This window comes from Neopelma chrysocephalum, unplaced genomic scaffold, assembly GCF_003984885.1.
Source record: "Neopelma chrysocephalum unplaced genomic scaffold, ASM398488v2 Primary Assembly neopelma1_211, whole genome shotgun sequence".
Lineage (NCBI taxonomy): Eukaryota > Metazoa > Chordata > Aves > Passeriformes > Pipridae > Neopelma > Neopelma chrysocephalum.
In genome coordinates, this window is record NW_020897873.1 from 195,863 (window position 1) to 220,985 (window position 25,123).

General features: G+C 49.1%; 2 protein-coding genes and 1 long non-coding RNA gene across 3 annotated transcripts; 2 read left to right on the forward strand and 1 right to left on the reverse strand.

Moving 5' to 3' along the window:
• The first annotated feature begins 394 nt into the window (after nucleotides 1-394).
• CUNH21orf58 (chromosome unknown C21orf58 homolog) lies at nucleotides 395-13,595 on the forward strand. Its single transcript, XM_027703230.1, has 9 exons — nucleotides 395-459; nucleotides 5,555-5,626; nucleotides 7,138-7,195; nucleotides 7,994-8,061; nucleotides 8,666-8,809; nucleotides 9,242-9,356; nucleotides 10,771-10,910; nucleotides 12,266-12,446; nucleotides 13,510-13,595. The coding sequence occupies exons 2-8, from the start codon at nucleotides 5,567-5,569 to the stop codon at nucleotides 12,419-12,421; spliced, it is 741 nt and encodes a 246-aa protein (XP_027559031.1). The 5' UTR covers nucleotides 395-459; nucleotides 5,555-5,566; the 3' UTR covers nucleotides 12,422-12,446; nucleotides 13,510-13,595.
• LOC113977253 lies at nucleotides 10,161-17,196 on the reverse strand. The gene is made up of 3 exons (XR_003537297.1): nucleotides 16,954-17,196; nucleotides 16,550-16,757; nucleotides 10,161-10,533 (listed from the first exon to the last, which is right to left on the reverse strand). It is a non-coding gene; the product is annotated as an uncharacterized LOC113977253 (long non-coding RNA).
• KMO (kynurenine 3-monooxygenase) lies at nucleotides 15,366-24,904 on the forward strand. Its single transcript, XM_027703229.1, has 15 exons — nucleotides 15,366-15,532; nucleotides 16,654-16,723; nucleotides 17,901-17,998; nucleotides 18,926-19,015; nucleotides 19,221-19,269; nucleotides 19,848-19,935; nucleotides 20,487-20,652; nucleotides 21,113-21,184; nucleotides 22,315-22,436; nucleotides 23,203-23,350; nucleotides 23,772-23,829; nucleotides 23,934-24,016; nucleotides 24,272-24,373; nucleotides 24,464-24,523; nucleotides 24,686-24,904. Exons 1-15 carry the CDS (start codon nucleotides 15,479-15,481, stop codon nucleotides 24,857-24,859), a joined length of 1,434 nt encoding a protein of 477 aa, XP_027559030.1. The 5' UTR covers nucleotides 15,366-15,478; the 3' UTR covers nucleotides 24,860-24,904.
• The last annotated feature ends 219 nt before the right edge of the window (nucleotides 24,905-25,123 follow it).

Genomic DNA, 25,123 nt, shown 5'->3' on the forward strand with positions numbered 1-25,123 from the left:
ACCGCCCGCGCAGCGGGGCTCCCCACGGATTGGCCAGAGCGCGGTACCTGGCAGGGTCACCGACCAATGGCGAGAGCGCTCCTCAGCCTGGCCCCGCCCACCCGCGCTGAATGGCGCCTGGGATAGGCCGGGCAGGGCGGGGCGCGCCCCCCGGCCTCGCCCCCGCCCCGCCCCTACGCGGTGGCCGCCAATGGGAGCCGCCCGCGCCGTTTCAAACGGGCCGCCAGCCACGGCCCCGCCCACGGCGGGAGGCGGCCAATGGCGCGCGGCGGCGGCGCTCCCGCCCTTTCCCGCTCCCTGTTCCCGCCCGGGAGCCGCCGCTGCAGCCACTGAGGGTGCTGAGGGTGCCGGTGGGAGCCGCGCCCTTCCGTCGGTGGTGCCGGAAAACAACCCTCTAGGGCTCTTTCAAAAAGAAAGCGAAAAGCACTCTCTTCGTTACGGCGGCCGTGATGCGCAGGGGTATTTCCCAAAGCGTGCCGTGCCTGAGTTAGAAAAGCCTCTTGCTTTTATATGGTTACCTAATTAACAATTCAAAGCATTACCTAATGCTGTTACGCCCACTTCCGAAACCGTGCCTCCCACAGTACCGCCCTCGCCACGCCTCCCGAATTTGAGTCGGAGGTCTCAAAAAGACCCCATCTTCATCTTCTCTTCTTCTTCCTCCTCCTCGTCTCCTTTGGCACAGCATTGCGCCTTCTGGAGCGGCTCCAAGGCTTCTGAATAGCTTTGACTGGTTTTGTCAGATGTTACGTCTCTTTCTCAGTCCAGTTCACAGATAGGAGAAATCCTTTACGTCATTAAAATTCCGATCTATCGAGCATTTTAGAAAACCGGTACAAAGACACTAGTAAAATCACATAATATAGGTTTTAGGCTACATCTGTGCCCTGCCAGTGGCCGGTGCCGGCGGCCCTGTTGAACAGAGAGGGAGGTGTTGTCACAGGGGAGTGACCTGCCTAAAATTGGCACTCAATTTGTGGGTTTTAGAAGCCGGGTGCTCTTTCATTCCAGCACACTGGAATGATTTTGGCGTGAATCAGCTCGCCAAAATGCACCTCGTGACATCTCAGTTCCAACTGATATATCTGCATTACACAATTATTCATTTTTGTTCCCCGCATTCCTGTTGCATATTCTTGACATTTCCAAACACTTACTAGCATACATCCATACCCTTATAAGGCCTCTGAGGGTCTCTGGTGGTCATCTCTGTATGGAGGCCCCAAAGTTCTGAGTGACCACCTTATGAATTTCTTTAAGATAACATCACTGGTTATACATCAACCAGACATTGCCTGCTCTGCTGCTTCAGCTCCTTTCTTCATTGTTTCCTCACCTTAGTTGGCTGATTTCTTTAAACTGAGGCACAGTCATTTTCTATGGTACATTCTGCTGCAAAAACTATTAGTTCTTGTTACATCTCTAAACCCCAGTGTCACCATCCAGCTCAATTATAAACTCCTGTGTGGAAATGTTGCCCTTTACAGCAAGCCTAGACCACCTTTTATAGATGTATTCCATGTTTTATGATGTCTCACTGCTTTATTTTCCTCAAGCCATAAGGAAATGCAGAGTCCCTGCATCCAGGGGCACAGATGCAGCAAGAGTGACCTCTGGAGATAATTGTGTGATAACAAGGGAGAAATGAGGTACTCTTTTCTTAATGTTGAGTATTATTAACCTTAGAGTCACCTACAGAAATGGTGGCTTCTTTGTCTTTTGAAGACATTAAAATCACACTGGAAAATACAGGCTTTAATGAAATTTGTTACTTGGCTCAGCTCAGACGTAACCCACAATACACTGGGTTTTTCTTCCTAAGAAACACTGGCATCTGTGCATCTTTATGAACTAACACCCCTTTTTCTATCCCTGGTCCTTTCTGTGCATTTGGCCCTTAAGTTGGGTTCTTCTGAAGGGTCGTAGAAGTGTGGACTTCTGCCCCAGATTCAGACATTACATTGTGCAGGTCATGAACTGGACCTAGCTTGCTCCTGTGGACTATTGCTATCCAGCCTGTGTCAACCACCATGCAAGAAGTATGTGGGAAGAAACATGGACATGTTCCTGTTCTGATAATAAACCGTTTTGTAGCAACTTCCTGGTCTCCCACATTACAGACAAGCAAAAGACTAGAGCAGTGTGCTCCAGAGAAAAAGCTCATCTGCATCCAGAGCCAAGTGAAGATTAAGTTTTAACCCACTGCAGAGGTTTCTGGAGGACAGTATATGTTGGCCTTCCTCCACCTTTTTTTTTCCCTTTCTCACCAGAGAGGGTGGAGGGAAGGGAAGCAGCTGCTTGGAGCTTGATTTATAGATGGTTTTAAACCACAACACTGAGAAGTGAAAGGAAACTTAAGCTTAGAACTAAGAAGTTTCTTAAAAGGAAAAGATAAAATATCATGCCATGTATAATGGCAAATTTGCTAAATAAGATGTCATTTAAAAACAATTGATTTAAAATTAATTGCTGCTTTGACTTCTTGCTCCAGCTAAAAATGAATACTTCATGTTTCATGGAATCACAGAATGGTGTGGGTTGGAAGGGACCTTAGAGATCAACTTGTTCCAACTCCCTGCCATGGGCAGGGACACCTTCCACTAGCCCAGGTTGCTCAGAGCTCCATCCAACCTGGCCTTGGACACTCCCAGGGATGGGGCAGCTACAGCTTCTCTGGGAAACCTGTGCAGGGCCTCCCCACCCTCACAGGGAAGAACTTTTTTGTAACATCTAATCTAAACCTACTCTCTTTTAGTTTGACTCCATTCCCCCTTGTCCTGTCGCTCCAAGCCCTTGTCCAAAGTCTCTCTCCATCTTTCTTGGCAGCTCCCTTCAGGCACTGGAAGGTCACAATTAGGACACCCCCAAGCCTTCTCTTCTCCAGGCTGAAAAATCCCAATTCTTTTAGACTTTCCTCATAGGAGAGGTGCTCCACCATCATCAAGTTTATTTGGGCTTAATAGGTTTTGGTTTGTTGACACTTTTATTTTTTTTAAATAAACAACTGATGCATTATATTTTCTTATATCTCTGTCTGCTTGCTGAAATGTCAGGATTTCCAGTGCTAATCTAATTCAGTTGACTCAAGTGTTAATTTGCAACATTACAAGTGGCAGAAGGAGAAAATTGATTGGAAGGAACTTATATGTCCTTCTGGTGATATGTGGGAGGTTTTTTATTCTTTTAACTCTTTTAATACATTAAAACAGTCTTCTAAGACTGAAATAATAGAGTCTCCTCTCTAGGGAACCAAAGCCTGGAAGTTTATTGTCTCTCGACATTTCCAGGTGTGTCAGTTTGTTTTAATAAAATATTCTTTTAATATTGTCTTTTAGAACTCCTAGTAATTAAAATTAAAGGTATAAAGTATCAAAATCAATAAAAGACATCAGAGAAATGTAATACTGGTATGGACCTCACCAGGTTATCTAATCCAGTCTTGTATCTGAGGAGTATCTCATAGTCCTACAAAGTTCAAAACATTTGTTTTTCATTGTTTCATATTGTTTGTAAACAACTTCTGTGAATTTTTTTTTCCTTTCACAGCTGCTTCATCATTTTTCTTGCTGGTTAATAGAGATTTTTTTTCATGTTTTTATCGGGTTTTCCTCTTTCTTATTAAGCCAAATGCCCAGCCTTTTCCAAACAGAACCCCCACAAATCTTGTTTTTGATTGTACCCTCTCACTTATTTAAAGATTGCTGGCCTGTCCTCTTCTCACTATCCACCTGCTAATTAAATAAAACCAGTTCTTACAAGTCTTCCTCAGAACTTACAGTTTGTAAATGCACCATTTTAAATTTTTTTTCTGCACTTCCTTTCCCTCTAAAGCCACCATGTCTAAAATTAGGCACAGTGTCCAAACTCTGACTTCAGCACTGCTAAATAGAGCAGAATAATTGTCTCCTGTGAGGTGCATGTAGCCCTGCTGTTACATTTGTCTGATTTCGCTCTTCTGCATCTTCATGCTCGAGTGTGATCCCTTGTTTGGGATTCAATGTTGCTATAGATCCCTTTCAGCAAGATCCTGTGCCTGGCCGGCACATTCCTGGCAAGTCATTAATTAGCAGGTTGTAAACTGTCCCTAGAGCAGGGATCACACTGTGACCAAGGCATCCATAAGTGTTGGAAAAGAAAAATCCCTTTAGCAGACTTACTGGAAAGCATTTTTATTTTTTTTACCTAGTATTGGATTTCCTCTGGGATACCTGTCACATCAGGAAGAAGTTTCTCTCTCTTCCTTTCCCCTTTAGTCAACTCAGTTTCTTAACTCTGGTGCTGTATTTTTAATGGAATATTTATACCTGGGCCTTTTTTTCAACCTTTCTTGTAACCCTCTATCCATACTGCAATGAAGGCTCTAGAAATTTAACTTTTAGGGGGCACTGTATTAAACCAGCTGATGGCAAAAAAGGGGGTTTTTTGCCTAATAATGAAGTTTCTCTGACCTCTCCAGGGACTCCTAGCCTGTGTATTTTTTAAGGACAGACAGCACACATGCTGTGGAGGTCACAGCTGGAGGAGCTGGTCTGTACTGCTCCCACACACCTTAGAAACATCTTTCAGCAGCTCCAGCTGCCGGCAGCGGCTCAGCTGCAGTTTTGCTGTGGCCTTCAAGTGAGAAAGGGGTTGTAACTTTGCTCTCCTAGGAGCAGAACTGGGCTTAAAATATGATACTGAGAATGAGTGTCTGCTACTTGGTTTCTTACTCCTCGATGTTCATTTTGCGGATGTCACTGATGAATGTTACCCTGTTTTATGCTGGTAGGGGGAGCCACTCTACAGGTTGCTTGGGGGATAGTAAGCAAAAGGATGTTACACCGTAGCCTCTTTTCTGTTGAACTTAGCCAGGGAGGAGTTCCAGCTGTGCTCCCTTGTTTTCTGAGCTTTTAGTTACTATGTGGTGATGAAAACTCGTGTGAAGGGTTATGTCAAAAGTGTGCAGACCCCTTAGAATGGGATAAACAGGTATCAATCAGCAAAATCATAACCTGACCCCTTCCATTAGGCTTCTGTAAAAGAACCACTGGCTTTTATCTCTTTTTTTCTTGTCCATTTGCTTTGCTGAAGGTACACAATCTTCTGCACCTGGAGATTAAATTGTTTGTGTTACGCATCGACACTGCAAACTTAGCAACCAGGTTGCAGGCACAAAACTCTGAGCTGCTTAAAAAGGCTCTAACAACACAGAGGCCAGGCTTAGTAACACGGCCAGGGGAAGGCTAGCAACCACCAAGAACGGACAAATAAATATTCAGCCTCAGTTTCCCTCCTGTGAGGGAGGCATCACGATCTGCAGCACAAAAATGTGTTGAGGGAAATGGCAGGGAAAGCTGTGCCTGTGACGTTGTGGTGACCACCTGTGCTCATTCTTACCTTGGAGTGAAACTGCAGCTTTTCTCTTCTTCTCGCGGGTTCTTCCAGTCTTGTCTTCATGTTTTTTAACAATGGAATTTTTCTCCTATGAAGATCGTGGAGGGGAAAGAATGACCACCAAAAGCCTACCTGCCTTTGTTTAGCTTTTTAACCTGGTTTTGCCTGCCTGCTCTTCCAGGAGACTACTGTGATGGGAGATCCTTCAGTGGTGGACCACCTGACGCGACTGAAACTCAAACTCCTAGAAAAGGTGAGGGAATAATTCCACAGTGGTCACCTTTGCTCTGCTTTTTGCTCTTGCCTGTTTGAGCGTTAACATTGTATTTTAAGATATTATACCTCTACTGAGGTACGATAGGGATCTGTAGCCAACTGAGAATGTCTTTCTTCATGCAATCAGAGGCAGACCAATGTGCAGTGGTGCTGTAGCTACTGTCTCTTTCTTAAATAACATTGTACAAGTTTATATGGACCTATGGTAAATTAAATAGACTTTGATCTTATGGGAGATGTCATCAGCTCAAAACCAGTTTGAGTTGTGACAGGCAAAGTTTAGGAGTAAATTTTGGATAAAGAGGACCTCGGGTTGTTTTAGGGCAATTTCATGTCTGCTGTCACATCAGATATGTTGCCTGGTGAAACATGGGCTGGCAGCATATGAGGTGCTGCACAGAATCCCAGCTCCTCTTGCTTGTGATTCTGCACTCTATGTTCTCCACTCTGCTCTGTTCCTCCACCCTCAGCACATCTGGCATCCACTGGTGTGCATCTTCTGCTTCAATATCCTCCAGAAGCCACTTAGGGTGTTATCTGAGAGCGGAGTATTCTGAGTTGGAAGGGACCCACAAGAGTCCAGCTTTGAAGTGAATGGCCTGTACAGGGATCAAACCCACAGCCTTGGTGTTACCAGCACCATGCTCTAACCACCTGAGCTGATCTGGGAGGAAAGGCAATTTGTCTGGAGGCAAGGGTGCTGGAAGTGGTATCTAACCTGTCTCCACAGCGGAGCCTTTTTTCTTAGATGCAGAAGCCACTGGAGGGCAGAGCTTTCAGCAGTGTGCAGCTGTGCAGAACCAAGGAGGGGGCCTGTGTGTGAGTGAAAGGTCTCCAATTTCTGAGCATCTCTAAGGAGCAGGGAGTTGAGCATAATAACACATCAGCAGAGCAGGGGCCCAGCTGGCAGCTCCCAGCTGGGGGCAGAGCCAGAGATGGTGGCCAGGTTCAGCCAAGAGTCCAGATCCATCAGGCAAACTCACAGTGGTGAGGCAGGTCCATTGCCACCTTTGGAAGTGACTGAAGGTTGGGATAGAGGTTAAAAGAACCCGTGGCCAGTCACAGCATGGCTGGGGTCGAACTGCAGATTAATGCTCAGCCAGTATAGTTCAGGTGTGAACTGAAGACCTAGAGCTGAGATTAAAGGGGCACAAGTGGCAGGTAGAGCTGAACAGGGCCATTTAGGCCTATTAGTGTACCAAATACCCCTAACTGTTCTTCATATGATCCATCTCTCTTCCCTACAAAATAAATTATGTATAAATCTCCTGATTCACCATGTTGTCAATTTTCAGGTCTGGAATGGCCTGGACAGTTGGAAGCATGACATTACTGTTATTGTAACTAGATTTGTAGTGAGGACCACCATTTGTCTCCACTTCTGCTTTATTTCCTCCGTCCCAACCTATGTCATAAGGTAGGGCTGGAAATTCCTGCAAGCTTTGCTGCCTGACTCATAACTAGTTCTTGTTATGGTTCTACCAACAGAGACTACAAAATGAACAGGAGAACCTGGAGAAGATGGAGTCATCTCTCCCAGCTGCAAGTAAGAGAAGCATTGTTCTAATTATGGACATAATTTAGAAAGGGCTTAGTGATGTTCTCAGGGAGAGGCTCCTCAGTCGATCATCCCATCCCAGTGCACGTGCACTGTTTATAATTATATTACCTGTAGGTTAAAGGCTACCAGTAAAAGCTCAATGATGTTTCTAGATTGTAACCTGGGCTCCCATTCATTGAGCTGATGGACAAATAGTTGGAAACTTCCAATGCTGTGGCCAAAAATTAAAAATCCCTGTAACGACTTACAGTTTCCAAATCCGAAGTGATGCTTTCCAGAGCAGATGTCTCCAATGTATCTGAAAACATTCTTCCTTATTTTCATTTCAAGCAAGTTCTGAATCAACCCCATGTGGGGAGAACTGAAGAGGAAGTTGATTCAGAACAAAAAAAGAAAAAGCAAAGTTGACATTCAAAACTGAGTTTGTTTTGATGTGTCACAACAGTCAGTCATCCTCTGCATATACAGAGTACATCTAGAAACTTTCAGGCTGAAATGAGTTCCTAAGCCAGGAAGTTAAAAGAGGGCTTTAGAGAGCCACCTAAAGAGTTTCATTGCAGAGAGGGTGCATTGCCTTTGTAGAGCTGTGGAACAGCCGTGACTGCACTTGTCACAAAGTCGTTACCCATAGATGCATTTCACAGGAAAAGCAGCCAAAAGCCTTTAGTGGAAGAAGCCAAGCTATCTTATAACGCATTTTCCAAATTAATCTCATAATGTAGGTGCTGTAATAGCTCTGTATTTGTGATCCTTTGAGAAGATAATGGACTTTTCCTCCTTCAGGGAACAGACCTGAGGACATGCTCCAAAGTGCCCTGAGGCGAAGGAAAGATCTGCTGCAGGAGCTTAGGGTAAAAACCCTCTCTGTGGCCAGAAGCAACAGAAAGGGCCCATTTACCTGCACATGCACTGCTGATGTGGATTCAGTGTTTTCCTGTCCTTTGGTTCTTGGGCTGGGCACTATCAGTGCTTTGCTGCTTCTGAATATGGAGGCTGGAACAGCTAATCAGGGAGGGGGCCTGGGGAGCACTTTGGCTTCCCTCACTACAACTGAGGAAGCTTGCACCTGCTTCAGGGAGTTGGTGGCTTGATTCTGTTTGTCCTGAACTGCTGTGTCATAAGCTTTCTAGGATAGTGCCAAAATACAAAGAAGGGATTTTTAATGCTGCCAAAGTAGGGACAACAGTAACTGTTACTTATTCCCAGTTTATGGGGGGCGCCAACCATTAATGAAATGTTTTCCAAGACTTTTGGCTTCTCATTCTGCACTTTTTTTTTCCATTCTTTTTTTGCTTGTGCTTCAAGATATGTGGGAAGGAAAACTTTCCTTATGCTTACACAGGCACTGGCTGTGCCCTGCTGCAAGTTCCCAGGGGGTGATCCCATTTAGTCCATAACAACACAGTCTGCCTTTCTGTGACCAGGTTTTCTTTAAGAAGAGACTTGATTTTGCAGGAGCAGCACCTTCTGGAAGAGCTTTCACAGCCACCTGCACCAGCTGGAGGACACTGTCATAATCACAGAGCTGTCCCCCCACAAGTCTACCAGATCCCTTTTCCAGCTCCCCAAGTGGAGCCACCAAGGATTATCCAGCAGACGGTAAGGACTGTCTCCTAGGAAACATCACTAGCACTGTGCCAGTCTGAGAAAACAACCATTTGGGAGCTGTATGGCATTGCTCATCCCTCCAAAAGGGAAGATACACCTCTTGCTCTTGTGCTGCCCTCAGTAAAACCTGAGGGGAATCACCTTACAAATAAGGCCCAAAATTAACAATGTGCATGGTTTACCCTGGGGACGAGACGGCACAAGGATTGGCAGGATTGCCCAGGCCTGGCCATTCAACCAGGTTCTAATGCACAACATTATCTGCTCGTGCAGCCCACAACCTCAACAGCTTCCCCACGAGGATCTCATGGGAGACAATGCCCAAAGTTTTCCTGAAGTCCAGGCAGACAACAGCCCCTCCCGAAGATGAGGGAGCTGGCAAAAACCAACCCAAACTTCTCCATTTCCCTTCCTTTTTTCCAGATGCCACCCCAGCCTGCCACCATCATCCAGCAGCTGCCTCAGCCGTCCCCTGTGATCACGCAGATCCCCCTTGCCCAGCCCTTTGCAGCCCCCCGCTCTGGAAGCATTAAGGAAGGTGAGGTGCTCTCTGTGTAGCAGCCAGCTCCCATCAGCAGGCCCGGGGAGGGCAGGTGAGGTGTCGTGAACTGTGGGAACGGGGAAGGGGACAGCACCCAAGCTGGTTACTGACGGGCTGATTCATGAGCTGCCGGCGGAGCTGTGGGAATTGCACTCCATAACTAGGATGGGCACCAGTTCTGAGAGGCTTTCAGACAAACTCTTATCACTAAAACGAAAGAAAGAAGGGCTACAAACTCAAGGGGAGCTTGGGAAGGCATAACAGCTCAGCTCATGGCACGGAGCAATATTAAAAAGGTCAAATGCAAGTGCACAGGTGATTCCAAAATTAACAAACAGGCTTCTAAAATCTGGTTTCATTCCTCTGTCCCCTCTTAACCTGCTGTTCAATCTCCTCGAGGCTTTTATTATGCCTCGTGCTTGGAAACAAGACAGAATAGTGGAAAGTGCTGATCTAAATATAGTGCAATGCCAATAAAAGAGTTTGTTGCTAAACATAGGTGGATGCTACTGTGAAATAACATATGAACTAAAACCTGGGATGACTCCCCTGGCTCAGCCTTCAGCCAAAATTTTCTTCAACCCACATGGAAATCTTCGGTCACGAAACTACAGTGTTTCTCAGCTCATTCTTCATTTAAGTGTCTGGATTTTTGAATAAGAGTTTATTTTCATGAACAAAATAGTCTCAATTCATGCATGACTCTTCTGAAGCTGCCACATGTAAAATACTTTTTGTATGACCAGTAAAGAGGAAAAGGAGAGTCGCCTTGATCTTTTTTCCCCTACTTTTTTTTCCTCACCTCTTCCTCTTCACCTCCCCCCAGGCGAATTATTTACACTGCACAGGCCCTTTGTGATCCCAGAGATCGTGGTAAGGAGTGGCATGCAGTGACAGTTTGAGGGCTGGGCTAGATGATCTTAAAGGTCTTTTCCATCTTTTATGATTCTATGACTCAGTGGACTCTCAAGGTGGCACTGCAATGTCACGTAAATTTGAGGAAACCTCTCCCATGGAAAGCAATGGTCTGGGGCCAAAGCAATGGAGAGCACAGTCTGTGCATCCAGGAGTCAGGGAGAGCTGCAGCCCCAGCCCTTGTCCAACCTCTCAGCATAACCAGAGGTGTGGGCTTGCAGGGAAATGAACAGACAGAAGATGCTCATCAGCAGCTTTCCTGTAGAAGGGAGGAGAAAGAGGAAAGCTGGTATGAACAGTCTCATTCAAAGGCATTAATTTTGTGCTGTGTGGGCAAATAATGCCAATACTCTTCATGTGCCCCTTTCAGCTGCTTTGCCTTGGTCGCAGTGGCCCGTCTGTGTGCTGGAGGGCACTCCCTGCTGTCACACCTCTGCTGCTTGTCAGTTGTTGGTAAAGCTCTTATTTTCTTCCTTGGGGGGTGATCTCTTCCCAGATATGGTAGAGATGATGCTGATGCAGAACGCTCAGATGCACCAGATCGTGATGCAGAACATGATGCTGAAGGCTCTGCCGCCGGCGGCGTTGGCGCAGCGCGCGGGACCCGGCTCTGCCCCGCTCCAGCACACGCAGCAGGTAACAACCCCCGGGGCCTCAGGGGCTTCCTCACTCACACGAGGCAGTGGCTGATCTCCTGGAGAGGGTACAGGGCCTGGACAAAACACACAGAGAGTCTGGGACATCTAACAGCTGTGCACACCTTCAAACCCACAGCGCCAGAGCCTATTTCTGAGGCGGCACAGCCTTTGTGCTGTGAGGAGCACTGTGACAGGACCCCATGGGAGAATGTCTCCTCACAGGTGCAGACTGGATTCAGTCCAGCTCTGAAAACGACCTGGCCTGTAGGGTTGAACCACTAACACAAGACACCTTACACTGAGTATCTGCTGCTGCAGGTCCCTAGCTGGAAACAGCAGGGGAAAAGCTGGAGAGGGGCCTTTGGCAAGGGCAGGCAGTAATAGAACAATGGGGAATGGCTTTAAACTGAAAGAGAATAGGTTTAGATTAAATATTGGGAAAGAATTCTTCCCTGTAGGGTGGTGAGGCCCTGGCACAGAGAAGCTGTGGCTGCCCCATCCCTGCAAGTGCTCAAGGCCAGGTTGGACAGGGCTTGGAGTAACCTGGGCTAGGGGAAGGTGACCCTGCCCATGGCCAGGGCTTGGAATGAGAGGATCTTGAATGTCCCTTCCGACCCAAACCATTCTGTAATTCTATGAGCATTCGTGTTACAAATTATTTTATTAGTAAATGCTGACCTGGCAGTATCAGATGGATTAGAGCTGAAGCGCAGATTTTGTGATGGTACCTGGAGCACCTCTGCTCTAGTTCCTGCCTCACTGAAAATTAGTTGCTACTCAGCTTTGAAAAGACAGGTTCTTAGATATATTTTAGTATGTAGAGCCCTGTAGGGATTTTTTCAAAATGTGTCCAGTGCCTGATGAGGGGTAGGTAAATTTGATGCCCAGTTCCTAAACTATTTTTAACAAGGTGATAGAGCTCCTTAGCATCCTTAAGTGCTTTGGGAAAATGTCCAATCTCTCCTCCATGGCATTTATTATCGAAGAAGAAAGGAAAGTTGATCTTTGTAGAGGAGAGGATGTGTTAGTGTTGCAAAACCTTCCTCTGTACTTTTCCTACCCCACAACCTTCAGGCTAACTTTTCCTTGTGCTGAAAGAGAGAATGTATCCCCTGATCCCTCCCTCCCTCTCCAGGCCATCCTGTCACTCTGCATTTCCCTGGCATTGACCAGTGGAATAAATTGGAGGGAGTGGGATCTGAGTGCCTCTGAGTATCAGGGGAAATCTGAAATCACCAAATGTTTGTTGGACCTTCTGAACTGGTGGCTGAGTGGGACCACAGCCCCTCGGCCAGAGACCCTTCCCATGGGGGCACAGGTTTCTCCACCTTCCCTTTGTCTCTCTCCAACAAGGACCTGCAGCTTGCTGCTCCCCTGGCCGTGAAGGCAGATCGTCCCAGGCCACCCGTGGTGCACCACCACCACCACTACCCTCCCCCAGGGGTGCTCCCAGTGCCTCCCAGGGGCTTCCCATCCCCATCCACGGCGCACCACTGGACCTGGACGTAGGCAGCTTGCTCTCCACCCAGCCTAGGTACGTAAGCAGGCAGCTGTGACATACCCTTGCAGCCCATTCTTCCTGCACAGGTGGGTAGCAAGGCAGATTGTGGAATAAACATGAGGATCAGACAAGATCCACAGGTGATACCAAGCCGTGTCCCTGCCTCACAGAGCCCCTGCCCTGCCATGCTGTGGGGCTCTGCTCTGCAGGGGCTCTTACCCTGGGTTGTGGGTCTCCCTGTGAACCCAGCAGTCACCTGCTAAACAAGGGGGTTGTGTGTTTTACGTTCAGGCTACAGCAGGATTTACGTTCTTAAAACACTGCTGAGACATTTGCTACTCGGAAATTCTTGGGGAAAAAAACCCCAACAGCTGAGAAAAAATGGTCCAAAGGGAGAGGAGCATCAGAAATAAAGCTGAACCTGTGCCTGCAGCTGGGGGAGAAGGGTTTCACGTGCAGAAATGGATGATGCTCCCGGGTCTGTAGAGCCCTTGAGCCCTGCACAGAGCTCAGCAGCCAGCTCCTCCAGGTGCTCACTTGCTTTGTTGCCTTCCTCTGAGCTTGCCCTGGTTGGCTTCCTAGGTGCTAGAAAGTTCTTACGTGCCAAGACTGGTAAAGAAATGCACTTTGCTGGAGCATGGGGGATGGCATGGGGACACACTGCTGCATTGGTGAGAACACAGCTTTTATTTCTGTGCTGTGGCTCTTTCCGAGCCTTAGTGAACAGAAGGACAGGACGGAGGCAGCTGCAGCCCTGGGCCCCTGTGACCTGCTGGCAGGGGTATCTGTACGGCTGGCAGAGGATTTGAATTCCTGAACAGATTATTTACCTAATGGGATTATAAGGGATAAACATTTCTACCTATTTCCCTTTTACATGGGTTTGTAATCTGAACCAGTAAAGAACTCCTGGCTCCTTTCGGAATCAGTGCAATTCTCTGTCTGCAGAAATCGGCAAAGGTCTTGTCGTGGCCTTTGAGCTGTCTCCTTCCTCTTCTTCAGCTGCCTTCCACCATGAGTTATGAGACCAAACATCTTCTTTCATCAGCACTGCTGGCTATTACCAAACACAATAAACACATTTTTCTTGTTGCAGGTGGCCCACATACTGACAGGATGGGATCCTCTGCAAGTGGACCATAGCCTTTCTAAAAATAATAAAATCCTGATGTTCTTCCTTGATTATTGGCATGCCTTTTTCTTCAGCAGCATAAATCAAGCACTTTTCCCACTAGTTTTCAGAGGGCAGGCTTTAATCCATGCCCATGCTATCCTGTTCTTTTTGTTTTCATTTACAGCTCCTTTAAAAGGCTCAAAGTTTTTATCAGGCGGCACTTTTTCATGCTCTCAGCAGCCTGGTTGTCCTTAATACAGAAAGATGAACAACGATTTCGTACCACTTTCGCAATGTCTTCCCACCTTCTCCTGTTTTTAAAGCAGAGAACATCTGTACATTGGGTTTGCCTCGTGCAGTTTGCAAGTGAATCTGATTAAGATGACCCAGGGATCTAAATTTCATTGGGAACGAAGAAAACATAGTAACAGCCACTGCAGGAAGCTAGTGGTGTGCTGTCTGTGCTCCAAAAACAACTAATGAATAATTTATTTACTATGTAAAACCTACCTTGCTCTTTGCCCTCCCTGCTCTGTTGTCTGTGCTGGGTGTGTGTGAGTCAATCAGACAGTGTGGATCAATTCACTGCTGTGGAGATCAGAGAAACCCACTGGAGGCTCTTTAGTGGTGACTGGGTTGGATGCAGTGCCAGGGCCCGTGGGTACCAACAGCCTTTAACAACCCCAGCCAGCCCACCTGGGACCACTGCTCTCCCCAAGGCCAGCATTCCCATTTAAGCTCGGGCTGGGGCTGCTTGTGGCTCCTGTCAACCCTGTGTGTTGAGTTGCTGGCCCTTACTGGACTGGGAACCAGGGCATGCCACGAGGAATGGTGCTGTGCTTGTGGAGGGATTTGATCTTTCTCTTTCAAGACTCTTGTACAACTTCTCACTCTCTACCTGAAAGAGGAAATGGTCTCAAGCTGCACCACGGAAGGTTTAGACTGGACATTAGGAAGAAATTCTTAACTGAAAGGTTTGTCAAGCACTGGAAGAGGCTGCCCAGGGCAGCAGTTAAGTCCTTCCCCATCCCTGTAGGTCTCTAAAAGTCATGTAGATGTGGTGCTCAGGGTCATGGCTTAGTGGTGGGCTTGGCTGTGCTGGGTTAACAATTGGACTCAAATATCTTAGAGGACTTTTCCTACCCTAAGGATTCTATGAGCCAAATCTGCTGGTTTGGGCTGTGCACGGCAGGTTTAGCAATAAATGGTGGTCAGTGTGTGCTAATGCATGTGCTTTCATGTCTGCTGTTTAACTATTGTGTGCAGGCTGGAATTGGCTCCTCCCTTTGCAAAGCTTGCTGTGTGCAGCCCTGGCTCAGCAGAGCATTTCCTCCCAAGGGTGGGCATGTGAAATGGTGCCTGCAGAGACGTCTCACAGCCTCATTCAAGTCCTGGAAAGCTTCTGCAGATTAGGCATCGACCCTCTGCCCAGCATCACACCCCAAAATGCTTGTCACACGCAGCTTCCTTGGATGAAAGATGTCCTCAAAGACAGGACGAGGCTCCTGGGCAAGCAGGGTGGCTCACATTTCAACCTCAGGAGAGAGCCTGTGCAGCCCCAGGAGCGACTCCGCATTGTCCCACCAGTGCCCCTGCAGCTGCAGCCCAGTGAAGCTCTAGGAAAACCCTGGCAGATGCAGGTTCTCCTCCTGCTCTGTGTATGTTCCTTGAAGACTGTGGAGTTGCTTTACAATTTCTCAAAGAGGCTTTTGGATAAAGCCTGGCTGAGTAACGCCAAGTCCCCATCTCTGCCCCCGAGGCTCAGCCAGGCTGACTCGCTGACACTCTCTGTGCTGAGAGTTAAACTTTAATACGAACCAGGGGAGAGGAGCCCAGGCATGACTCAGCCTCCCATGTTCTTCCCCTCCCCACTGGAGAGGGTGGTGTGGCAGGACAGAGAGCGGGACGGGACACAGCAGGGAGCACCTGAGGCCCGGGGGCTGCCCTGGTGATGGAGCCCTGTGACCCACACGGGAAGAGAGTTGCTGTTGTCGGAGGTGGCCTGGTAGGAAATGCCCTTTAGCTGCTGCATGACTGTGTTTGCCAGGGAGCTGGGGCCGTAAAAGCACTGCCTGAGCATGGTTGGATGTTTGTCTTAAAATCATTCCTCTCTGAGGTGATGGGGTGTCGGAAAGGGGCTGGTTTTGTTCCCGCTGTGGGAGGCTTGTGTCCTTTTCTCAGAGGAAGGGGTTTGGGTGGTGGTGGAGCAATGGTGCCCAGGTACATTAAATAACAGGCCTTGATGGGCTGCCAGATGCCCCTGCCCCTTGGCTGTTTCTAGCTGTAACCAAGTCACCAGTGTGAAATGCTTTGCAAGGACTGAGACTCAGTAAATGCCAGGCTAAGAGGAAATGCCTTCCTCTGCCCACTTTTGTTTGGGAATGGTTTTCATCCCCTGCTACTTGCGGAGTGGTCTTACTCTAAAGGCCAAGGCTGGATGGAGCTCTGAGTAACCTGGTCTAGTGGAAGATGTCCCTGCTCATGGCAGGGGGTTGGAATGAGATGATCTTTAGGGTCCCTTCCTTACCCAACCCATTCTGTGAGTCTATGATCCTATGATAGCATGGAGCATTGCAGCACCTAACATCTCTCTCTGGACTTTTTGGACATTAGCTTCTTGGAAAAGAGCGATGACATAAGAGTCTGTAGTTCTGACAGCAATTAGTGACGGAAATTAAACAAGAAAAAATTGATTTAAATAATAAACAGGACATATTTGTGCTGTTCTCCCCCACTGTGTTCCCAAGGGAACGCTGCAGCACCCAGAATTCTATTGAGGAAGATAAACATAGTCCAGAGAGGAGCTGAGAGCTTGCCTGCACCAGCTCCTGCTATCTCTGGCTGAAGAGATTAACCCTGCTGCACTCAGTCACTGTGTGTAAACAAGCCTGAGCTTGGTATGACTTTATATGAAGAGTTTTGATGAGTGGCTTTGGTCTTGGAGACTTTGCAGACACATCAGGTCTGCCAGAGGACTGCTCTCAGCAAAAAGTCCTCTAAGGCTCTTGGTCAAAGGACTTACCTGTCCATGCTGAGCTGCATCCCCTGATCACTGCTTTCCCTTGATGCATCTCAGTAGTGACCTGTGGAATACTTCATCCACCGTTCCTGGTCCTTCTCTCGTAGGTGGGCGCGTTAAATGCCTGTTTCTTTGCTAGACGAGGTTTCCATGTTGACGTTTATGAAGCCAGAGAAGGTAAGCTCAGCCTGATCATTACTGTGTGAGCTCACTGAAACCACAGGAAAAAAGAAATCTGAAAGTGTGACAGTTTGGGGATATTCTTTTCACTCTTCCCTTTAGCTCCTGTGGTGGTGGGGGAGCATTTATTTGAAGTATGTTGCCTTGTGTGGAGAGAACCCACCCTTCAGCTACTAAAACAATGTCCTTTTTATGTTCTTGGCTTAAATATTGATTCAAATCCTCACCTTTCAAACTTGGTCTCTGCACGAAGCATTATAGTCCAGAGCTGTACCAGAAGGAGAGATGGAGTGCTCTCAGGAAGCCTCCAAGTCCACAGGGTGCCACAACAGAGAAATCATTACTTAGAGCCAAGGTGCTGGCTGAAAGGCAGAGAAATCGTTCACCTTCGGTGTCTGTCAGCTGGCAGACAAAGAGAACCTGGGCAGAGGTGGCAAGCCAAGCAGCAGGTGAGAACGACACCATGGAAGGGGAAACTCAAGCATGCAGTGAAGGGAAGGAGAAGCTGCACCTGACACGTGATCTCTGTGGAAACTCTTCCTGCTCTGACAGACATCAGGACGGGCAGTTCTGCTGCATGGCTCACGGTTGCTAGAAGTTCCCCAAGCTCAAAAAGCCTCTGCCTTCTGAGTTGGATGGATTTTACTCCTCTTCTCCAGCTTTTGGCCCATTGCTTATGGTGAGATGCATGAGGAGGCTCTGCCCCATGCACTGGCCAGGCAATCTGGGAAGGCTGAGTGAGGCAATTCTGAGGAGGAACCCAGACATTTCCATCTGAACAGGAGTGAAGAAGGTGAACTGCCAATGTCCCAGAAAGTGTCAGTCTGTGGGGTCTCAGCAGAATCTGCCAGGCATTCATCGCTCAGCCCTCTCCATTTAGAGGGGAAATGGCTCAATGATAACGGGCCCTCTGGCACTGTGGGGAGCTGTCAGGATCCAGCATTCCCTTTGCAGCACTGGGCTGCAGCTGCTTCTCCCTGGCTAGAGGTGGCCCAGAAGCTGCTCAGCCCAACAGCTAAATGTGCCTTTTGACACTTGCCCTCCCTGCACCCAGAGCAGGAGGACGGGGACTCCCCACTGCCCCTCCTGCTGTTGCTGCAGGGGGTTTGGGAGATGCTGCCCAGACCAGGCTGTGGTGTCAGTGCCCCCATAACCAACTGTTCTTCCCACGCAGACATCCGAGTGGCCAGCTTTGCCCGTGGCAGAAGCATTAACTTGGCCCTGTCTCACAGAGGATGCCAAGCCCTCCGAGCCGTGGGGATGGAGGAGCAGGTACCCTGGCAGATCCTGTTGGTGGTGGGGTCTCTGTGGTTAGAACGCTCTTGACTTCAGCTGGCGATGGACAGGCTCTCTTCTGCTCCTCAAGCATGCAGAGGTAGCTCTGCTTTTGTGAGGGTGGAAGTAGATGTCTCCCAGGCAGACCTCTCCCAGGTAGACCTCTTGCACTGCCTGCCTGCAGCCTGGCTCTCCCCTGCTCCACGGCACAGCTGCCAGAGGGATCTCCCCCAGCCTGGAGGCAGCACCCAGCCCCAGGCAGCTGAGCTCTGCTCCTGGCAGTGGGTGCTTCCCCAGGACACCAAACACTCAGGAAACACCTACCAGTGTTTACCTCCCCTCCATACTGTCCTTCCTCCTGGAGGTGAGGGCAAACAGGGCAGGAGTAGATGGACTCCCAAAAGAGCTGGTGCCCTAAAGCAGGATGCAATAAAGGGGTCTGGTTTCTGCACTGACGTGTCCAGATTCTCCCACAAAACCTTCATTCTGCAAGGTGCTGGTTACCATTTAACAGCCCAGTGTGCCCAGTGTCCAGCTGTTGGCAGTGATGGGATGTCCTCGCCCCTGGATCCCTGCAGAGGAGCCCAAGCTTTGACAACACGTATCCCAGTCCCAGGATGTAAATTGTTTGTCACCCCCTGCCCTGTCCAGCACCCTGGGATTTTTTATGTCCCTTCTATCCAAAAATAATTTCCCCCTGATTTTTATGAGAATGAGCTTGTAAGTAACCTCAGTAAACTGCAGTGACTTGGCATGACAGCCCTGTAAAATTTTCCCCGGTGACTTGGATAAGCACATGGAAAGGTAGGAGCAGAGAGCACCCCTTTCTTCCTCAAGTGCAGTGCTTGGGGAGGGGGGTGATGCTTGGTAACTTGTATTAAACCCCCACACTTTTAACCAGAGGTGTGTTCCCTTCTGTTTCAGATTGTGTCCAAGGGCATTCCCATGCAGGCAAGGAGGATACACACACCTTCAGGGAAAAAGTACTCTATCCCTTATGGGAAGAAGAACCAGGTACTGAAGGGGGGCCTGTGTCTGGCATTTGTGCCTCTGTGTTATGGACAGTCTGGGGCTCCCGCTCTTGGGGAGGATGCAGAAAGGGGATTGCATGACCCCCGGGTTCAGTGGGGCTGTTTGAAGGGGGGAGGGTTTCCTGTCTGGCCCTGCAGAGCAATCCTTCAGCAAAACCTTCTGAACCCCCTGTTTGTTTGCCTTGCAGTACATTCTGTCTGTGGACAGAGCAAACTTAAACAAAGAGCTGCTGACAGGTAGGTCGTCACTTCTGTTCGCAAATATTTCTACACCCTTTTTCCTGAGGATTTCGGGTTTGCCCCATAACCAGCAGATTTTGGGCCCTAAACTCCCTTACCTGGCTCTCAGAAAGTGCAAACATGAACTAGCCATGTTTTTAAGAAGAAAACCTGTTCTGTTTCCCAGATAAAGCAGGACATGCCTCCTCGTCCTTGTCATGGTTTGTGGCATTTTCCATAACTCCTGATTGTACAGAGACAAATAAAAATTGGAGCACTATGGCCAAATTTCCAGTACTTCCCCATTGACTGCAGGCACCTCATCCCATCCTGAAATTCAGTGGAGTGATGGTGGAAAGTAGGCAATGACTCATGTCATTTTGAGGAAGAAAGAAATCTTTGCAAGAGTCCTTGCATTTTTTAAATAGTTTTTACCATAGTTAACCAGTCTCAGTGTGCCCTGCCTGCTGGCCCTCACTCAACACAGCAAATTATTTGCTGTAATGGCAAAACCCCCTATAATTTAGGGATCTCTTGGAAATATTTTTGGAGTCACAGTAAGCCCCTCTACATTAAGTTGTCTTGTCTTTTCACAGCTGCTGAGAAGTACTCCAACACTATGCTGTACTTTGGACACAAGCTCCTGGAGTGCAATGCAGAGTTGGGGACGTTATCCATAAAAAGGTAATCCCTGGGCAAGCGTGGGATCAAGTGTTGTGGTCAGTTAGTTTCTGCTTAATCATTCATACAACCTCAAACAATTGAGCAATCTTAGTGTTGAAACTTGTGTGTGTGTGTGTGTGTGTGTCTGCCCACAGCAGGGGGTTGGAACAAGATGGGCTTTTAGGTCCCTTCCAACCCAAACCATTCTGTAATTCTGCGACCTTGTTTCATAGTTAGGTGAAGTTCTGGTCATGACCCAACCCACCTGGGCATGCAGGCTCAGCAGTGTTACCCCAAGGCTGTCTGCTGCATTGTTGAGTGCAGCTGGCAGAGTTATGCTTTTGATAACCTACAGGATAATTATTTGTCCTAACACAGAGCTTCCCAGGCCGTGAAAGCCAATCTTCCCTCACCCTAGAAGATTAATAATGCTGGAGGTTACCCAGACATTTTGCAAAAGGTGCTGAGCTGGCCTGGAGTTACAGCAAGATTAATCATAAAATCATAGAATGGTTAGAGTTGGAAGGGACCTAAAAGATCAGATTGATCCAAAGGACTCCCTTTGCTTTCAGATCTGACCAGCAGACCTTGGAAGTCACCTATGACCTCATTGTGGGCTGTGATGGAGCCTTCTCAACAGTCAGAAAACAGTTCATGAGGCAAACGCGCTTTAACTACAGTCAGCAGTACATTCCTCACGGCTACATGGAGCTGACCATCCCTCCCAAAGATGGAGATGTAAGTGTGCCTGTCCCAGAGGCTGCTGTGACCTTTGGGGCTTGGACACCCTGCCCCCTTCTCATGGTGGCTCTGCTAGAACAGCTTTAGAGGAACTAATTTCTTACCTCTGGTTCAGGAAAGGGGTTAAACCTCTCCCAGGAGAAGGCAGGGATCTCTTCCTCTTCCAGAGGTTGGTACCTGGCTGCAAAAATCCTAGAGAGGCTGTCCTGAAGCATTGGGGTTAACTCTAGCTCTGAGAGGTCCTGAGGGTATGGGAACATGTCTGAGAGGGTATCAGCAGCTGCAGAGCAGCGGATTTTTTTCCATTTTTCCCATATTTCTTACCCTTTCCTCTTTCCCTGTGTCTTCCTGAAGCGTCAGGTACCAGTCAGGGGCCCTGTAGTTGTTGTGTCTTCCCATGGTACAAAGAATGGGAACTGGTGTCAAGGATACAAGATGATTTTCTCTTCTCTTTCAGTTTGCCATGGAACCAAACTACCTCCATATCTGGCCAAGAAACACCTTCATGATGATTGCACTGCCCAACATGGTGATAACCCATGGCCATGCTCTCTTGGGGCACAGGATGGAGCTGGTGGGGATGAACTGGCTGTGGTGGCCAGGATTGGGAGGGCCAAAAATCACAGAATAACAGACTCATAGGATTGATTAGGTTGGAAAAGACCTCTGAAATCATTCAGTCCAACCTATGACCAAACACCACCATGGCCAACTAGACCATGGCTCTGATGCCACTTCCAGGTTTCCTTAAACACCTCCAGGGACACTGATTCCACCACCTCCCTGGGCCCATTCCAATACCTAATCACCCTTTCTGTGAAGAAATTCTTCCAAATGTCTGATCTAAACCTCCCCTGGCACAGCTTAAGACTGTGTCCTCTCCTCCTGTCGCTGGTTGCCTGGGAGAAGAGCCCAACCTGGCTACACCCTCCCCTCAGGGAGTTGTAGGGAGTGAGAAGGTCTCCCCTGAGCCTCCTCTTCTCCAGCCTCAACAACCCCAGCTCCCTCAGCCTCTCCTCACAGGGCTTGTGCTCCAGACCCTTCACCAGCCTTGTTGCCCTTCTCTGGACTTGCTCCAGCCCCTCCATGTCCTTCCTGAACTGAGGGCCCAGAGCTGGACACAGCACTCGAGATGTGGCCTCACCAGTGCTGAGTACAGAGGAGGAATCACTTTCCTGCTGCCACACTGCTTCTGATACAGATCAGGATGCCATTGGTCTTCTTGGCCACCTGGGCACACTGCTGGCTCCTGTTCAGAGGTGTCAGCAGGGATACCCACCCCTTCCACAGCCTGAGGTAGAGCCAGTCCTGCCTCACAGCGCTGAGCAGGTACCTGTGGCACCTCTCCCTGCCCACGCATCTGAGCCCACCCAAACCCCCCAAAACAGCCCTCTGCAGCTGGATACCAGGAGGACCAGGGCAGTGTGCCAGATCCATGCTGGCCAGTCACACACTGTCTGGTTCTGCCTCTCCCCTGCCTGCCCTGAGCGTGGGCAAGCCCACCATGGGAAAGGGGGTGGCCGGACACTCGTCCTTTGCCTCTCCAATGGGTCACTGCTATTGCCAGGTGACAGGCTGGGCACTGAGCTGCTGCTCCACAATGCCACATGCTCTCTGTGGTCTCTGGACTTCTTACTGACCTTCCTCCCCGGCTGGCAGGACAAGTCCTTCACCTGCACGCTCTTCATGCCCTTTGAGGAATTTGAGAAGCTCACGACGGGGGAGCAAGTGCTGGGCTTTTTCCAGACCTACTTCCCAGATGCCATCCCCCTCATCGGAGAGTAAGTGTTCTCATCTCCCCTTCTCTCTCATCAACACAGTGCTGTGAAGCCAGGGAACAAATCACTCAGCCTTGGGCCCTGGTGATGGGGTTGTGATGGATCCCCCTGTGTGGACTCTCTCACTGCTGGGCGAATGGCACAAGGGCAACAGCACAGAGCTGGAGCATCCCACCCCTCCTGGGGGCCCTGGTGGCAGTGGGGACCAGGACCAGCCTTTCCAGTACACGTTCTGATGGCTGTGCCTCTGTTCAGTATGTCCTCATTTTCCTGCCAAGAGGGAAGCCTCCCCAGACAGTGGAAGCTCCAGCTCACACTATTAATGTTTCTGCTTTGCAACACAGTTATCTATTATGGGATGGGCTTTTTTTGGATTATATCAATGGTCACAGCTGTGTTTGGCAGTTTTCTTTCCTCTTAAGACTTATTGCAGGACTTCATATTAACTCAGAAACTCAGATATTCTCTGGTATATCCTTCCTACAATGACCAACATCCACCACTGCTCACAGTAAGAGGACAGAGATGTCAACACTCAAGTTGGGTGCAGAGCTTGAAACCTGCAGTCAAAACCTTTGGCCCATAGGGGGAAAGTTAATGAAATAGATTACCTGGCTCCCACATTTTTCCCAGCACAAATATCCTAGGACAGGGGTTTGGATTTTGCATCCCAAAGCTGACAGTGCCTTCCTGAGCTGGAACGTGGCACGACTTGCACTTCTTCTCTCTTGTGGTCCCACAAGTGAAGTATCTGTTGTTTTGCCTGAAGGCAAGAGCTGAAGCATGACTACTTTGTGCTGCCAGCCCAGGCCATGGTATCTGTGAAGTGCTCTTCCTACCACCTCGGTTCCCGGTGCGTGCTGATGGGAGATGCTGCGCATGCTGTTGTGCCCTTCTACGGACAGGGCATGAACGCGGTAGGTTCAGGGCTGGCCCTGGTCCGTGTTAGTGGGGTCCCCACTCTTTTCACCCACAATTGCCTGGTTTTAGTGTGTAGGTCCACAGAGTTCATGGGCTGGTCTGTCCCACAGCCTGATGTCCTCTGCATTGGCAGGTGTTGAGCTCCAGTCAAGGTGTCCTCCTGGGGAGGAGAGGGGACAGGGCAGTGATGCCACCTGCCCATGGGGCAGAGGACTGTGTGGGAGGGGGTACAGGCTACCAGGAAAGGCAATCCCCTGGATTTCTCTCAAGAACCCTGGCAGAGTGGCCTGGAGTAAGACTCTTGCTCTGAGGCTGTAGTTAGTGGGACCAAAAGCTACACTAGCTAAGCATTCATGAGAGCACTTCTCATGAACACATGGCTCCTTATGCCTATTAACCCCCTAATTTTCCTCCCAGGGTTTTGAAGATTGTCTGGTCTTTGATGAATTGATGGACCAGTTCCACAACGACCTTGGTGAGTGAGGTGGCCGGGGAGGAGCAAGAGCAGAGGAACACCTCTCTGAGGATGAGGGGAGCTGGATACCCTGCAGCCTGTGAACTGTTGCTTTCTTCTGCCAGGTGCCTGCCTCCCTGAGTTCTCCAGACTGAGGGTACCAGATGACCACGCGATTTCAGACTTAGCCATGTACAACTACGTGGAGGTAGGCGCACTGACCTGTGGTCCCACGGGCTGTGCACACAGCAGTACTCTTAGGATGCACACAGCAGGCAAGGTCCCTGGCAAGACTCTGTTTGGGCTCTCACCCTGGAAGACTTTAGCCTCAGAGCTCCTTGGGAATGCCACTGGGGCTAGGGAGGCTCTGTGTGACCTCTAGGACAGGCAGTAGAAGAGCTAGCAAAGCGCGGGGAGCTCTGCCAAAATTCCTGGCAAAGGCATGACTGTTGCTGTGTTGCAGATGCGTGAGCACGTGAATTCAACGTGGTTCATTTTCCGGAAGCACGTAGACAACTTTCTCCATGCCCTCATGCCTTCTACTATCGTGCCGCTGTACACCATGGTAAGGCCAGTGTGTCCCCACTGCCTGGGCTGCCACCAGCTCCTCCTGGCTGCCTTTGTGGTGGTGACAATGCTCCTGCAACCCTCCCAGGTGACCTTCACCAGAATTCGCTACCATGAGGCATTTCAGCGCTGGAAATGGCAGAAAAAGGTTGGTGAAGGGTGCCCTCGGGAGCAGTCAGCACTGCTCAGCTGCCAGGGGAGCTCTGGTGGTGGGATATCACCAGGTGGGAGCAGGTGTGACGACTTCGCTTGGTGCCGCAGGGCAGGAGCAAACCTCTGATGATGCTGAGGTTTCCCTTTGCACTTGCAGGTAATCAACCGAGGGATCTTTGTCGTGGGGGCGGCAGGACTGGGTGGCACCTACCTGCTGATAAAGCGTCTGGCACGGAACTCGGACTTCTGCATGGAAAACTTGTGGGGCTGGTCCCGTTACCTGAAGAATATTGGAAATCTTCCCTTTGGCACACAAGTGGCTGAAATGTAAGGGGAACTCCTTGTAATAAAAACGAAGGCATGGGCTGTTGGCTCAGCTGGATGATGTTGTTTCTCTTGGGATGGGGCTTGGCAGCTGCTCCAGCCCCTCAGAAGTGGTTTGGTGTCTCCCCCTCTGCCCAGGGTGAGAGGAGCCCATCAGGGCACAGAGTGCCCAGGGAGCCTGTCCAGGGGCTCAGGTGTGTGTCTGCCTCATCTTGGCAGCCTGCTCCCAAGTGCTGTGGTATGGAGATGTTACACTTAGGGATATGGTTTA